Genomic DNA, 16623 nt, shown 5'->3' with positions numbered 1-16623 from the left:
ATCCTTCTTCCTAAGGTCATCCTTCACCATCTCCAAAAGGGTATCAAACCTGTCAGGAGATGTAAAGGAAGAAGCTGTAAAGTATGTTGTGGGACAAGGTGTTGGGTGGAGGATGGGGGAGGTGTGTTTACAGAGGTTTGGGAGTGTTGTGGAGGGTGGGGGTGTAGTGTATAGCTAGGTATACAGGGGTGTGGGGGTCAGGGTGGTGTGTTTAGCTAGGTATACAGGGATGAGGTGTTGTGGGGGTGAGGGTGGGGTGTTTAGGAATGGTGGGGGTTGGTGTATTTAGGCCTATATACTTACAGGGGAATAGACATCCGAGTGTAGCTGTAGAACTTCTGTGGTTGTCGTCTGAGGTCCCGGTAGAGGGCCTGGAACTCTCCCTTCCTCTGCCTCCTGGCTAGTAGAGGGTGCACCCACCATCTCCTGCGAGGAGCACGCCTTCTCCCCACATAGTAGTAGGTAAACAACAGGAAGGAGAGAATTCCCAGGTAATAAGCGTAAAAAATGACTGGATCCATGGTCCCAACTGCTGTCTCTGTATCCAAGGATGGTCTCCACACGTCCAGCTGTCTCCAACAATGACCCCAGAGCTTCTGCTGACCTCCCAGAACCCCAGGTATTTATACAGGTTGTTATCTCTTTAAGAATCTGGATCCGGACCGCAACCGTGTTCATACCGCACGAAAACCGTATGCAACCGGACCGGATCCGGACCGGATCCGGACAGGAACCGTACGGTTCAGGTCCGATCCGGCTCCGGTGCGGTCCGGACATCCGGTGCGGTTTTTGCAAAACCGCAAGTGTGAACGGGGCCTTAATTGTGCAGTTTTAATCTGTATGTATATTGAAACTGGACTAGTCAAACTGCATTTGATTGGTCCATGTCCAGTTTGTATACAAATTACAACCAAAATGTTCTCAACTATGACAAATTTGCAACTCATTGATCATCTCTACTCTAAAGCCTGGTACATACTTTCAATAATGATTGGCCACTGACCAGTTTTACCACTTCCATGTAGTATGAGGATCAACAGGTATTGAATATTTTGAGCAGATTATGTAGGTAAACTCTCATACTACATAGAGGTAATATTAGCCAGTGATTGACCAATCATAAAGTGTGTATCAGGCTTAAATAGTGGGAGGAAAATGCAAGCAAACAGGGAAAATGTATAAAGTTCATGCAGATGTGTCCTCTGCACCAAAACCCTAGAGCTTCCAGCTAAGTGGGCTTTGTCTCATAGAGGGGTATGCACTAAACTGCGTTAAACAGAATAACAAGTGTAATGTTTTACAGCACGACGAGTAGAGCATAATGCAATACATTAAATGCACTGCATTATGCTCTACTTATCGTGCGTAACACTTTATGCACATAATTCAGCATAACACAGTTCAGCACATTCACCCCATGGTTGCCCTTGGTACTCATTTTACCCCTTTTTCCCCATTTTTTCTTTTAATTAATTAGCACAGATAGATTAAAATGGTCATTTATGCATTCTGTTTTATTTGGGGAGTTCAAATCTATTTTAGAAAAAAAAAGCACTAACAGGAAGAATTTTTACTTTATTTTAGAAATAGAAAAAATGGGTATTTATAAAACTACCATAAACAGTAAGCACTGACAATTAGCTTTGAGGCTTGCATTCCGAAAGTCATTAAATACATGTAGCTATATAAAGGTCCCAAACAAATGATTAGGGCTGAAAGGATAGTATAAAATGTAAAAATGATCAAATTTTTAGCCGAAGAAAATATAACTTTGAAACAGATGTGGACTGTGTTGGTGCATGACTTTAATTGGTGCCGTTACAGTTACGCACCAATAATTCTCTGTTAAACTCTTATCTTGAAATGTTCCCTCATTTTTTTTCAAATTTGCAAAGATAAATTTGAAGTTTGGTTCATTGTTTCTTGACCTTTCCCTGGCTGCAGAAATCCTGTCAGACTTTCTGCTAGCCCCATTACATTCAGTTTTTGGAAATGTTTAACAGGAGTAACGATATTACACATAATTATTGGCATCTTATTCTGAGGGGGAAAAAAGCTGTTGACAGTGGGTTCTTAAACAGCTAACATAAATTTAAACATTCAGTTCATCAATTAGCTGTGACATAATAGTGATAATGATCTTAAATCCTCACAGCAGCCACTGCCCTATGTAGCCTTGGCAGATAAAGTTCCTTCCTTTTGCTAGCAGACTGCTGCAATGAAAGCCATTTTGTCTGCACACATCCTAATGTTAGTAAATGAGAGCAAGACCATCATTGCAAGCCAGCTAGAATTGGCTCTCAGCCCAACGCTTCTGTTATAATGGGAGGAATTCACTGCACCTTGACTCTGCATTCAGATTTATTAAACTAGAGGGACATCTTGGTAGGTAAGTCTTTATTTACCAAATCTACTTCAGTCAGACCCTGGCAGCGGATTGAATGCCAGAGTTCAGTAGGGCTTTAAAATTAACCTGTGTCATATTTCCAAAAGTGTTCTAAGGTAATCATTTTTACTACTGTATCTGCAGTAATTAGTGTATTAAAAAGGCTGCAGAGAGTCCTGTTGGGTCCGGCTGTATTGCACTGTAATCCGTACCACATGATACAGATTATAATTGCTGCGTTTAAAGTGAATGTCCCTGTTCCTGCACCCAACTAGAGGTCAGCCTGTGCTCAAATACAGAGCCTGGGTTATGGTTAGACAGCCGGAGGACATAACTGTCCTTGCCCCCAACTAGAAGTCAGTTTGTGCTCGAATGCAGAGCTTGGGTAATGGTTAGACAGCCAGAGGACATAGCTGTCCCTGCCCCCAACTACAGGTCACCCTGTGCTCGAATGCAGAGCCTAGATTATGGTTAGACAGCCGGAGGACATAGCTGTCCCTGCCTCCAACTAGAGGTCAGCCTGTGCTCTAATGCAGAGCCTGGGCTATGGTTAGACAGCCGGAGGACATAGCTGTCCCTGCTTCCAACTAGAGGTCAGCCTGTGCTCTAATGCAGAGCCTGGGCTATGGTTAGACAGCCGGAGGACATAGCTGTCTCTGCCCCCAACTACAGGTCAGCCTGTGCTCTAATGCAGAGCCTGGGTTATGGTTAGACAGCCAAAGGACATAGCTGTGGTCGCTGCAGTTAGATGTACATAATAGAAGTGCAGATGCAGAAGAATCTGGTAAAAGTCACTGCAGCCCCCTTGGTTTATTTTTTACACTATATACCTGGTAATACTAATTCACTTTGTTACACAGAGTATGGGAGATTTTTGATTGTAGTTATCTACCATGCTATGCCACCACCATGTCAGATTTGTTTTTTTTAAGTAAATGCTTCCATATGGCTCCACATTCACAACTCCTTTTTGGCAAGTCACAGTAGGTTGTCACTTTAGCCATAACCACCTCCACAGAGTATAGATCATAAATCACAGCAATCCTCTGCAGCACACAAGCTGTAGTCCCAGACAGACCAGATATCCATAGTAGTGCTTGAATGGAAATGTATTAACCTCAAAATAAACAAAAACCTATTTATAGTGTGACACTGTAAAACGTTAATACAGTATTCACAAAGAGCTATTGCACTTCCATACGACGACTTGTTAAAAAGCACACCGTCATTTTGCCAGTGTCACACTATAAAGAGTTTTTTTATTTTGATGTTAATGAATTTCCATTCAAGCACTACTATGGATATCTGGTCCGGTTGGGACTGCACATTGTGAGCTGCAGAGGAAGATTGCTGTGATTTTATGATCTACATAGAGGCAAATTTGAGACCATAATGTGGGGGAGAACTAATAAACATCTCCAGAAGCAACAACTAACCCATTACTGTAGGTCTAAGAGGATGCTGGGTGTCATCATGTGACCGGGTGTGGTGAAGGTTTCCTGTCAGCTGTTGCACTGAGGTAGATGCCTTGATAGCACAGTAGTTGGCTCAGTGTTTGCCTCATGTCAACTTTTATTTCCATGCTACTTATAGGCATGGCATACGAGATTCAATCTAAATCATATCTGTATGACCCTTAACCCTTGTACTTTGAAAATCAATGTCTTTATTGCAAAGTCACAATAAAGACTACTCTTTAAAGCGGTATTGTCACCATAAAAATCAAATTTCAACAGCAACTGGTCTGAGTGTATTAAGTGATAAAGATGCTAATCCTGCATTCAAAACTTTTTCTGCTGTTATGGTTTGGAGTTTTCACATACTTTAGGAGCGCTGGCCCTAGTGCCAAACAGTGGCAAAAAGTTGAATGCTGGGAGTTCTTTTGAATGCTGGGAGTTCTTTTTATCTATAATATATTCCTCCTCTTCCATTTATTTCCCTGCCTAGCTGATCACTTGTGTTTACAAGCAAGGCTGAGGTGACTCAGTGATTGGATGTGTAAATAAAAAAAAGACTCTGGGAGGAGGGCAGCTAATGAATACACAATGAGCAAGAGAAGGGAGGGGGGAAACAAGACTCAGGGAGGATATGATGTCAGCATTAAGCTTGGCAAGATGGCCACTGCCTAAAGTAGGATTCTCTGCTCTTCCTTTATAAAATTCACAGGAATCATTATGTGGATAGCACAATGCATCTGTTATGTAAGTAGAAGTAGTATGTATCTACTTATATATGTGTGTTTTATTTCTAGGTTAGCATGGGTGTCGCTTGTTCTTTAAAAAGAGCAATACTAAGTAGGAAATAACCTAGAAAATGCAAAAATGCACCTTAAAAGTCACATATTGCACTATGTGCAGCACTACAGGAAATATTAAAACTATATAAGATAATAATACAACAATAATAATAATGCACACAAAAATGGCTAAGAACAATTCTCAGCAGTAAGCACATTTCAATAATGAAAAATGAACTCCAAAATTTTAGATTTGCCTAGCTTCTAATATACTGTACCTACCTTTTCACCTTTTAACCCAGGTTCTCCCGTTTTCCCTGGATAGCCCTGCATTCCCTGAAAAACAAAGCATCACACCACTACATTATCATTGCTGAAAATATTACAGTAAATTTATTTGAAGCATTAGAATAACGGTGTGCACGTCAGGCCTCCGAGGAAGATAGGCTCACCCCAAACGAAACGGTCGTAAGGCCGTGCACCCACTGGCGCCCACAGTGCCTCCCACCTCCAGCATAGAGCACGATAAGTACCACATCTTGTACCATCTACTCATGTTTTTCATGGACGTTTGTTTGTCACTGCTGTACACTTGCTGCTGATTTATTAAACTACAGTGCCAGACATCACAACTGCTTCCTCCCATGTTTTTAGCATTAGAATAACAATGGATCTTTCCAAGTTCACTCTGGATACAATTTTCATTTTTACAACTACTGCACAAAGAATACTTCCATCACCCCTCTTCCACAACTGGGTGGCACTGCACCACTGACAGGGTCTCCTGGATGCCGATCACATGTTATGTCATATGATCAGAACCGAGAAGACCTGACGGGAGTATATCACCCCTGCGGTGGAGGAAGAGAAGAAGATTTTCCATTCTATTTGTGATTTTTAATGGATTGGCTTGGGAAATTACATTAAAACAGGTAATTCTGAAGAAAATCATATAGCATTGCATTTTGTTTGCAATTTTTTTTATGTTCCTATTGAAGATTTTACCAACCTGAATGCTCAAAACAAACAGTAGTCAGGAAGGCTGGATTATAGATTAACATCTTAGTTTAGAGACTCCCAGTACAGTTACACTTTAAATTTGTCTCACATGCTGCAACAGCACTTTATCAATTATAGGCAAATTTGCTTGAAATCTCCTGCTCCTCAGTATCAGTAAACAATAATACTCAACCGATTCTAAAGGGAACCAAGCATCATTTTTAACTCCAAGGGCAGCTCAATAACACATTAAAAATGTGTTATTGAGGATGCAGGGACAAGACCAATGCCCATACTGAGCTGGAGGGGAAGTAGCACGCCATTTGTCTTCTTTTACTTTCTATAGCTTTACCTCTTGTACAGTAACAGCAAGGGTGAAAAGGCGCCCAGGATGAATAAAACTTAGTTAAAATCACAATAAATAAGAAAATAGGCAGTGGCTCACCTCTCCAATGACACTAACAAGGATTTAATCACATAAATGTTTTTATTTGCACAGGCAACGCGTTTTGTGGGTTTCTCCCGCTTCCTCAGGCCAGTAACAGTGCCACTATAAACAAGTCAGATAGCCAGTGGCTCCGCTCTTGCACAGTAAGAATCCCAAAACAGTAAAAATTCCAAAAAAGGGGATGGCACAAAGCTAATGTATAAAATCCACAGCATTCAGCATCAGTTTACTGTAGATCACTGAGTGGTGAATTGGTTGCTGTGGGTTACTGCTCTTTGAATTGCAAGGAAGAGTGAATCGCTGCAACCACCAATACACAACCAACGGGAGCCTGGGATCCAGGTGTCTCGATACAAGCAGCAAAAAGGAAGCTATGATTAAGGAGCCATGCAGAGTTCCAATACACATGATATTTTTTTCTGTGTATCCACTGATGTGCTAAATAAAGATTGGAGAATCTTTTTTACCCCACCAATGGTGTAGCGGGATTTCCCTTCCTTTTTGCTGCTCTTTGATTTGTGCTCTTTCATTATAAACACATGGTGTAAGCGATATCTTACATGTTAAAAATCCAGCAAAGGACCGGCACCACAGTCGTGTATAATAGCTCAAATACTTTAATGGCACATCAAAGAAAGCAACAGTTGCTTTCTTTGATGTTCCATTAAAGTATTTGAGCTATTATACACGACTGTGGTGCCGGTCCTTTGCTGGATTTTTACTATTTTGACCCCTTTGGTACTGGGGTGGGACCTTGGCACACATATACCTTGTGCATTGGTGCTCCTGGATCCATTCTGCATATATCTTACATGTTGTCAGAGTTTACCATACATTTTCTTTGTAGCATATCCTTCTTTCATGTTATCGGGTATATATACTGATTGTATACTACTCATATTTCCAAGTTTTATGTACCGGTAATCATTTCACAACAATGAATAAATGTTTATTTACTTTATTACTGCAGTACACATGCACAAAAACTGAGCTAATTTAAGTCACAACAAGCTTTTTAAATTATAGCACACCAGCCTGCCACGGCAACCTTCTCATATACCATACATCTCATCTTCATTGCATAAATAGCCTATTTATGTATCAGGAAAGGATGACTTTGTAATAAAACTACATAAATTAGTCTACACGCATATATGTTATTCTAAGCACTTTGGGATATACCAGTACTTTGTCACATATAGTTGAGATTCATCTCTTTTAGGTAAAATAAGTCTTATTGTGGGACTGAGATAAGTCACAAATCACCCCTTTATTCATTTGATGGACAAGAAGTTATTAAAATAATCAGGTTTGTAAGATAATTCTCCAGAATGCAATGAATGCCTACTGTAAGGCCCCGTTCACACTTGCGTATGGTTCCGATCCGGATCCGATCCGGATCCAGTCCGTTTGCATCAGGCATGCATCAGGCTGCCATCCGGATCCGTGGGCAAAAAATAGCGAAATTTAAATAAAAAAATGTTGGGGTCAGCAGAAGGTGCACCTGGTGCACCTGTAGAATCAGGTTCCTCCGCTGTAGGCCTCACCTCCACCTCCGACATTCTGCCAAACAGCTCCAGCATGTCTGTCACTGCGGCTCCACTCCAGACATGCTTGGGCGATGTGTCCCCATCCGAAATGGCCGCTTGGATACGCATAGGAAGTGGGGTAGAACGTCAGGTGTTTGTAGGCAGTGTGCTGTGTGCCTTCCGTTTCCCATTGGTTTCTGTGTTCCGGATGGTGCTGTCAGGCTCAGGTCCGGCTCCGGTCCGGGTGCGTGGGCCGGAGATCCGGACCCAAAAAATAGCGCATGTTGGAAAAGTGGCCGGAGTCCGGCTCCGGTCCGGCTCCGTACTGTACGGAACGGACATGTGTGAACGTCCGCATAGCCTTTGCATTGCTATGCGGAACGTACGTTCCGTTTGTACAGTATACGGCCCGGATCCGGCCCGGCGAATCCGGACAGGGAACGCTAATGTGAACCGGGCCTAAGGGTAAAAAAGACAAAGACCAAGAACCCAAATGCTTCCCATGCAGGTCGTCAGAGAGTTTACAACTAATTAATAAACCTGGTTAGACCTGCACCATGATTCCTAATACAATTACTGATCTTCATTTTATGTAGAAATGCATTAAAGTTGGTGAATAGCGGGGGGCGTGGCTACCACTCGATCCGGATGGTTGTGTGTCTCTGAGCTCCGTCCTTGCATTCGCTGATTTATCCCCCTAGGAGGGCTGTCATTAAGCATTTATTCTCGGGGATACCTTTCTTAGTGACCCGGAACGCTGATGGGACCAAAGAAAACGAAGAAGCATCAAGCTGAAGCCGAAGCTATGGAGAAATTCCTCCGTGAAACCCAGGCCTCACAAGAGGGCGTCTCCTCGGGTCAGGCAAAAGATCTTCCTCAGGCTGCAGCTGGGACACCTGCGTCTCCTCTCACTGCGGAACGTATGGAATTTTTACTGACTCGCCAGAAAGACTCCTTGATGGCACACATGAACAAGCTAATTACATCTGCTACAAAGGAGCTGAAGACTGAAATAGCCGTCATAGGTGAACGTACGAGTGCTCTGAAGAAGAAGACTGACGACCTTATAAACAAGCAGAATCTCTTGGAGGATGAACAGACTCAGGTTCAAGCAGACATACGCTTTCTTCGGCTAGCCCAAGAAGATTCTGAAAATAGAGACAGACGCCAAAATGTTCGCATCAGGGGAATTCCTCACTCTGTGACCACAGACATCCTACGTGAGTACTTGCTCCGTTTATTTAAACATTTAATCCCTGATCAATCTGACGAAATGTGGCGTCTAGATAGAGCTCACAGGGCCCTGGGAAGCTCTCTAAGGAACCCACAAGCACCCAAAGACGTCATCATGCGTTCTCATTACTTTGAGAGCAAAGAGGCCCTTCTAAATGTCACCAGAAACATGGCCACAGTAAGCTTTGAGGGGAATTCACTAAGCTTCTACAGTGATCTCTCCCTGGTCACTCTTGAGAAGAGACGCCAGCTTCGCCCACTTACTTCAGCCTTTAAAGAAGCAGGAGTACGCTACAAATGGGGATTCCCCTTTAAATTAATTGTGACACGAAATAGCCGCACCTATATCTTGCAAGACCCTGACGAAGCTCCGAAATTCTTTAAGAAATTGGGACTTTCGCGTTCTAACAGGAAATCCCTGGACTCCTCACCCCAACAAAACTCCATCCCGGCTGCGACATCCCCTTCCAACAGACAAAGGATGTCACCGGACTGGTCTACTACTGACTCGAGACGCAGGGGGTCCCCCTCGGAAGCAGGATCAAATCCGGCATCACCAGACCCATTTGTTTGATCTCCCCATGCCTGCATAGCTTTCTCTCAGTATTTCCTGGGACTCTTTTCTTACTGAAGGCGGCTCGGACACGTTAATCCACGTTTTGGGCTGGAATCCGTTCTCCCACCTTACTGCCTAATGCCTTATATCATTGTGCTTCCATCCTTAACCTACCAAGCTTGGCAGGACTCTGGCAGTACGGCATCCATGCGGAATGGATGCGGTGATGGTTTATTACAGATGATTTATTCTCGGTTTATTCTGTTTCTGTTTAACCCTTTCAGGTTCGATCCTTTAATGTACAGGTTTCTACCCTTGATAAGTATAGGTTTAAGTCAATGTATGTCTGATTATCCTAATCCTAGTATTCAATCAAGCATCTTTATACGTACATTAGAATGGTGGTAATTATTTCAATCAACTCTAAGGGGCTTAACTCCCCTTTAAAGAGACAACTTTTGCTGAGAGAGTGTAATCGCCTTCAGGCTGACGTGGTCATGGTGCAGGAGACCCACTTTAAGTCTTCTGGCCACCCTAAGCTGACATCTAAAGAATACCCAAATGTCTACTATGCTTCAGGCAAAACTAAAAAAGCAGGGGTCGCTATATTGCTCAAAAACTCTTTTCAATTCCAGGTTCAAAAGGTGATCTCAGACCCCCTTGGCCATTACTTACTCATACAGTGGATCTTGGGGGGCAGGGATATCCTTATGGGTGACGTCTATGTCCCAAACTCCAAGCAAATTTTATTCCTCAAAAAATTACAGAGTAAACTGATGATGTTTCATTCTTCTGAATGGCTTCTGGGAGGCGACTTCAATCTAGTATATTCTACCATACAGGATAGAACTCCTTTTAAAAAATAAAGCTACACAGGTTAAGGTCGATCACCTATCAAGAGAATTTAGGAGGTGGGCGCGCGGGCTTCAATTAGTGGACATCTGGAGAATCAAAAACTTAACGGATAAATCATACACTTTTTTTCCCACCCTCACCAATCATATAGTAGGTTAGATTACTTTTTCATATCCGAAAGTCTAATTAGAAGGATCTCTTCTACTGATATACAACCTATTACGTGGTCAGACCACGCGCCCATCTCCTTGTCATTGGACTTAGGTCCTCGCCGGAAAGGCTTATGCCACTGGAGGTTGAATGAAACCCTTCTGAAAGATGATGAAATCTTGGCCAACCTTACTAGAGACTTAAATGAATACTTTTCTTTAAATACAAACTCAGTTTCACAGATGTCCACTCTATGGGAAGCACACAAGGCCTATATTAGGGGATGTTTAATTGGGGCAGCCAGGGTCTAAAAAGAAAAAGGAAGCCCAGGCTCTTCTACAATGGAAACTAGAATTACTGAAAGAGGCTGAAGGTAGATATAGACTAAAACCCTCTAAGATCCATTATGAAGCGTGGCAGACAGCCAAACTTAAAGTGCAGGAAACACAAACACATGCAGCCGAACGGGCCCTGAATTGGACTCGCCAGCTCTACTACGACAAGGGTAACAAGGCGCACACTCTCTTAGCGAAAAGACTACGCAAGGAGCAAAATGCTAGAACTATTTATGCCTTAAGAAACTCGAAGGGTGTCGTGTCTTCTGATCCTGATCATGTGTCCAAGACCTTTGAGGAATTTTATACTCACCTTTATAATATCCACAGGGAGGGGACTGGCTCTTATACAGGTAAAGGCTTCCAAGCCTTCGTGAATAAAACTACACTACCTCAGCTTTCGGAGAATCAAGTGCTAGGTTTGAATTCTGAGATCACCTTTGAAGAAATAGCATTAGTTATTAAGGAATTGCCTAATAAGAAAACAGCTGGCCCGGATGGGCTTTCTTATATTTATTACAAACGCTTTCAACACATCTTGATCCCCTATATGGTGAAATTATTTAACTCATTCATGGATGGTTCCCCTATCCCCACCTCTATGAAACGTTCCTTATTGACAGTTATACCAAAAGATGGGAAGGACCCTCTTAACCCGAAGAGTTACCGCCCAATATCTTTATTGAATTCTGATCTTAAGATCTTTACAAAGATCCTAGCTAACCGCCTTAATGAAGTGGTTGCCTCATTGGTGGATGGAGATCAGGTGGGCTTCATCCCACAAAGACAGGCAGGAGACAACACTCGTAGGGTTATAGACTTGATTCAGGTGGTGGGGTCCTGTCGGAGGCCTTCTCTCCTCCTGAGTTTGGACGCGGAGAAGGCCTTTGACAGGGTCGCCTGGCCTTACTTGTTCAGAATACTGGATAGATTTGGCTTTCAGGGTAGTTTTATGTCTTCCATAAGGGCTCTGTACGATGGGGTGGAAATGGCAATGAAAATCCCCTTAGCATCTGCTTCCTATTTCCCCCTTTCTAACGGAACCAGGCAGGGGTGTCCCCTGTCTCCCCTATTATTCGCCCTGTGTATCGAACCCTTAGCGGCGGCCATTAGGCAGGCACAAGATATTAAGGGCATACAAATAGGGGGTGTTGACTACAAGGTAACATTGTTTGCTGACGATGTGATGCTGACTTTATCCCAACCCCTGATCTCGTTGCCAAACTTACTCCAGCTGATAGACTCTTTCGAAAAGATTTCTGGATTTAAAATCAATCCAGACAAAACAGAGGCCCTCCCACTATTTCTAACTGAGGCAGATCTCTCCTCCCTGAAGTCACACTTTCCTTTTAAATGGAAAAAAGACTATTAGATACCTGGGAGTTAATATTACTAAGTCTTATGCCACACTGTATGGTTCTAATTTCCCTCCACTGTTGAAGCAGATTGAACGTGATCTTGATCGTTGGTCCTCTTATGGGATCTCTTGGATTGGGAAGATCTACTCGGTAAAAATGAATGTCCTTCCTCGCCTGTTGTATCTTTTTGAGATGCTGCCGGTGAGGGTCCCCTCAAAGGTCTTGGACAGATTTCAAAAGGATATCAGGAGATTTATTTGGGGAAGGAAGAGACCCAGAGTCCCCTTTTCGGTCATGGAGTCCGATAGGTCCAGAGGTGGGCTCTCAGTCCCTAACTTTAAGCTATACTACCTGGCCTCCCACCTAAGACAGGCTATTGAATGGTCAGCTAAACCTTTGCGATACAAATGGACGCAGATTGAACAAGCTTCAGTTCACCCTGGTTCATTGGGCTCCATACTCTGGTATAATGGGACATCATATGGGTCCTACCCCTCCGCATTAACTACGGTGCGCTTTACTAAAACAATTTGGGATTCCACTAGATTAAAATTTGGCCTAAGGGGGGTGGTCACATCGCTGGAAAGAATTAGAGAGGTTCCCGGTTGTCCTGCGGAAGCACTTGACTTTATCTCACGCCATTCAGAAGACCCTGATCTATTTTACCTCAAAGGTTTATATGATCTCTCAACAGGTTCCTTTCTCCCAATTTCAGTGTTCCAGTTACAATTCCAACTCCCACCTTTTTCATTCCTTCCATACTTACAACTCCGTTCCTGCACTGCCTCCAGGATATCCAGTAATAACTTACCCCCTCTTACTGAGTTTGAGAAAATGACTTTAGAAACCCAGAGGCCGTCTCAAACTATTTCTAAATTGTATAGTATCCTCTCTCAGAAGGGCTCCCAACAACCCGCAAGCCATAATTATATGACATACTGGGAAGAGGAATTCAACGAATCCTTAGACTATACTGATTGGGAAAGTATATGGGACAATGCCAGAAAATCTTCCATATGCACTACCGTAAAGGAAAACATATATAAATTAATGTTCAAATGGTATTATACTCCTGTACTTTTACGCAGACTATTCCCAACTACCTCAGACCAGTGTTGGAGGGGATGTGGTAATAGAGGGACTCTGGCCCATATATTCTGGTTCTGCCCTAGAATTTTGGCATTCTGGCAGTCTATAGCTGACTTGATCTTTAAAGTTATTAGGAAAAAGATTCAGCTGAACCCATGGGTTTATGTTTTGGGTACATCTCCACCAGGGCTCCGCCCTCATACTCGGAAAATGGTAAATCATATCCTCACTGTCGCACGACTGCAGATTTCGGCCAATTGGAAAAACAATCATCCCCCTACCCTAGAGGAGGTTGTCCTCCGCATACGCAGGATTAGGATAATGGAATATTTGTCATCACTGGTCAAAGATTCCGCAGGACAATTTGGTAAAACCTGGGACTTTTGTGATATTAACTTCGATCTAGCCTCTGAATCTTAACCTCTCCATCCCTCTCTCTCCCCTCTCTCTGAATATTATCTTTGCCCCTTAATCCTGATTTATTCTGTTGAAATGAATGCTAGGATATGACATACCACTATATTAGTCATGTGAAGGGTTACTGTATTAATTCTTGCCTTAATTATTATATGCTTCTTTTATGACTCTACACTAGACAAGGAAAAAGAAGAAAGAAAAGAGGTTCTCTCTTCTTTACTCTCTTTCTTGGGTTTTATGGAATATTTTGTGACTTTTGGTATGTTTATCTATCTGATACATTTTCCTAGAAGATATATCCTGTGAATATCTGTAAAACCTGTTTATATATTGAACCTATTAATAAAAATTGAGTTACAAAAAAAAAAAAGTTGGTGAATAGCATATGGTCCTTAGTTTACTCAAGCATGGTTTTGTTTCCGCATACCTCAATTCAAAACATCTCAAAACAGGAGGTACTCATCTGTACCTTTGCTATACTGCAGTACCTTAGAAGACTGGAATAATCAAAAATAGATAATATTTATTTTATAAATAATATTGTAGAACTTTTACACTTTGGAATCTCTGGCCTAGTCTAGGAAAAACCTATTTGCACCCAGGGCCGGATTTGTGGAAAGGCACCCAAGGCACAGGACTAGGGTGCCAGACTTCGCTAAAATTCATGGGGCGGATGACACTATACCCGTGGTCACTCGCCGCCATAATGATCAGTCAACTGCTCCCTGAATCCGCAGCCACCCGCTTTGCTCCATCACTGTGTGAGCAGCTAGTGGGGGTGGGGGCGGCCGCGGCTAGGAGCCCTGTCGGAAGTTGTGGTGCAGAGAGAGAGAGAGCGATCCTGCAGTAGTCAGCAGGCATACTCTCTCTCCTCACTCCTGAGTCCCTCGCTGGCTGCGATGCCCAGCGGCATCGGGCGCATTGCTCAGCCCAGCGGCATCGGGCGCATTGCTCAGCCCAGCGGCATTGGGCGCATTGCTCAGCCCAGCGGCATCGGGCGCATTGCTCAGCCCAGCGGCATCGGCCGCATTGGCCCGCTGTCAGTGAAATGACATCATCCTGGCCAGAAGTGTGTAGTGGAAAAGGAGGTCTCGCGGTGCCGCAGGGGCTCACGGATGTACCAGAACCCCAGTGAGCAGGCGCCGAACAGATCGAGACCTCTCCCCTTTCAACTGAAAATAAGTTGAAAATTAATTGTGCACAGCCCTCCAGCCTACAAGGTCTCCTCAGTGGTGCATATTCCGGATGAAAGGATGGGAAAAAAGGCTGCAGCAGGATGCTGTAAGTGAAGCTCTGCATTTTAAAATTACTGGGGGCCGAGTAGGTTACCTATACTGAAGGGAGGGGGGGATGGGGATAAGGCTACCTATGTTGAAGGGGGGGGGGGAGATGGCTGCCTGTACTTAAGGGAGGGGGGGAAGAGGTGGCTACCTGCACTGAAGAGAGGGGGGGAGGTGGCTACCTGTAGTGAAGAGGGGAGGTGGCTACCTACTACCTGTAGTAAAGGGAGGGAGGATGGGGGAGATGGATACCTATACTGAAGGAGGGGAGGGGGGGGGAGAGAGCTAAGTATACTAAAAGGAGGGAGATAAGCGACAGCTAACTATACTGAAGGGGAGATGGCTACATACCTATACTAAAGGGGAGATGGGAGGGGAAATGGCTGCATACCTATACTGAAGGAAGGAGGATAGAGCTAGCTATACTGGAGTGAAGGGGGTGGGGGTGAAGAAAAACTAGGCATTGCTATAGCAGCAATGCTATTAGGGCCCGTAAAGGTAATTCTGGGTTCCAGCGATCTCGGGACCCCAAATTACATCTCCTTCCGAGTTGCTACAACTCGGAGGGGGAATAGTATTTCACAGTGCTGGGAATTTGAGTGGCAGCAAAGTGAGCCATCATTCGGCTCACCCTACACCCATCTCACTGGCTCACCCTGTTCTCAGCTCATACTGAAGGAGGGGGACTGCTACCTATACTGGTGTACGTATATCTACGCCACCAGTAATCTGGGCGCAGGGTGAGCCGAAGGACGGCTCACTTTGCTACCGCTCAAATTCCCAGGGGCGTAAATTACTATTTCCCCTCCGAGTTGTCACAGTTCAGAGGGAGGTGTAATATGGGGTTCGGAAATCACCAGAGTCACAAATTACCCTACCCGCCCTGCCCAGTATAACATTACTGCTATGGGATGCCTACTTTTGGCACTGAGCGCCGTACACTGAAACCACCTGCCAGAGTCATCTGGCTACCTATGCTGAAGTAAGACTGAGGTCACCTGCAGACCTTCTCACACGTCCTGCTTGTCACACCTATTCCAAGTCACATGTTATTAATGTGCCCACAAGTGATATTCGGACATGCAGAGCTCAGCCCAGCCATCGCTTCACTTCTTGTGGAACAATGCTTGTCTGAAAAAGGCCCTGTAGTGACACACAGTAGAAGGAGACGAGTAAAAAGTTTGTCACGTGGAGGACATTTGGGCGCCGCCATAGGCTGAAACCTTGGATATGTCCTAACCTTTGGAAGTTGGTGCCTGGAAGATGCTGCCAGAGAGGCTTTGAGGTGGCCAGTACCCCAGAAGCGATCACGGGCCCATACTAGGCTGCAGCATCTGGTGAGTCGGGAAAGCAAGGGGGGTGATGTCTGATCGGCAGAAAACCTCCTCAACAGGACTTATATTGCACTAAAGTTGTTGGTGTGAACCAAGTTGCACACAGGGCATGTAGTGCTTTCTCTATATTGCTTACATATATTTATTTGCTGGCTTCACAACTAGTCGGGAGAGTGCTCTGCATGAACTTTACTGATCATTTGCATAGTGAATCTGAATGACATTTGCGTTTTTACTATTTTAGTCATTTGTTGTGAGCGCTGAATCATATTGCTATAAAATTGTTGTACCTATGCCAAAGGGGGTGTCACCTTGCTACTGGGGGGGGGGGGGGGGGGGTCAGGGGGCGGCTGGTACCAGTGGGCCTTGGGCGGTAAAATGCAGTGGTGCTCAAATACCCCTTTTTAAAATTCGAGTT

The 16623-nt window shown here is 44.0% G+C and overlaps 1 protein-coding gene across 1 annotated transcript in view; it reads right to left on the bottom strand.

Moving 5' to 3' along the window:
• LOC137562283 (collagen alpha-1(VII) chain-like) overlaps nt 1-16623 on the bottom strand; it is a 519927-nt gene that overhangs the window by 66441 nt on the left and 436863 nt on the right. The window contains exon 89 of the mRNA XM_068273618.1: nt 4905-4958. Within this exon, the coding sequence (XP_068129719.1) occupies nt 4905-4958 (54 nt within the window). The remainder of the gene's footprint in view (nt 1-4904; nt 4959-16623) is intronic.

The sequence above is a fragment of the Hyperolius riggenbachi genome, chromosome 3 (assembly GCF_040937935.1).
Source record: "Hyperolius riggenbachi isolate aHypRig1 chromosome 3, aHypRig1.pri, whole genome shotgun sequence".
NCBI classification, from domain to species: domain Eukaryota; kingdom Metazoa; phylum Chordata; class Amphibia; order Anura; family Hyperoliidae; genus Hyperolius; species Hyperolius riggenbachi.
The sequence above is the reverse complement of the archived record's forward strand: the minus strand, read 5'-3'. Positions and strand labels throughout refer to the sequence as shown.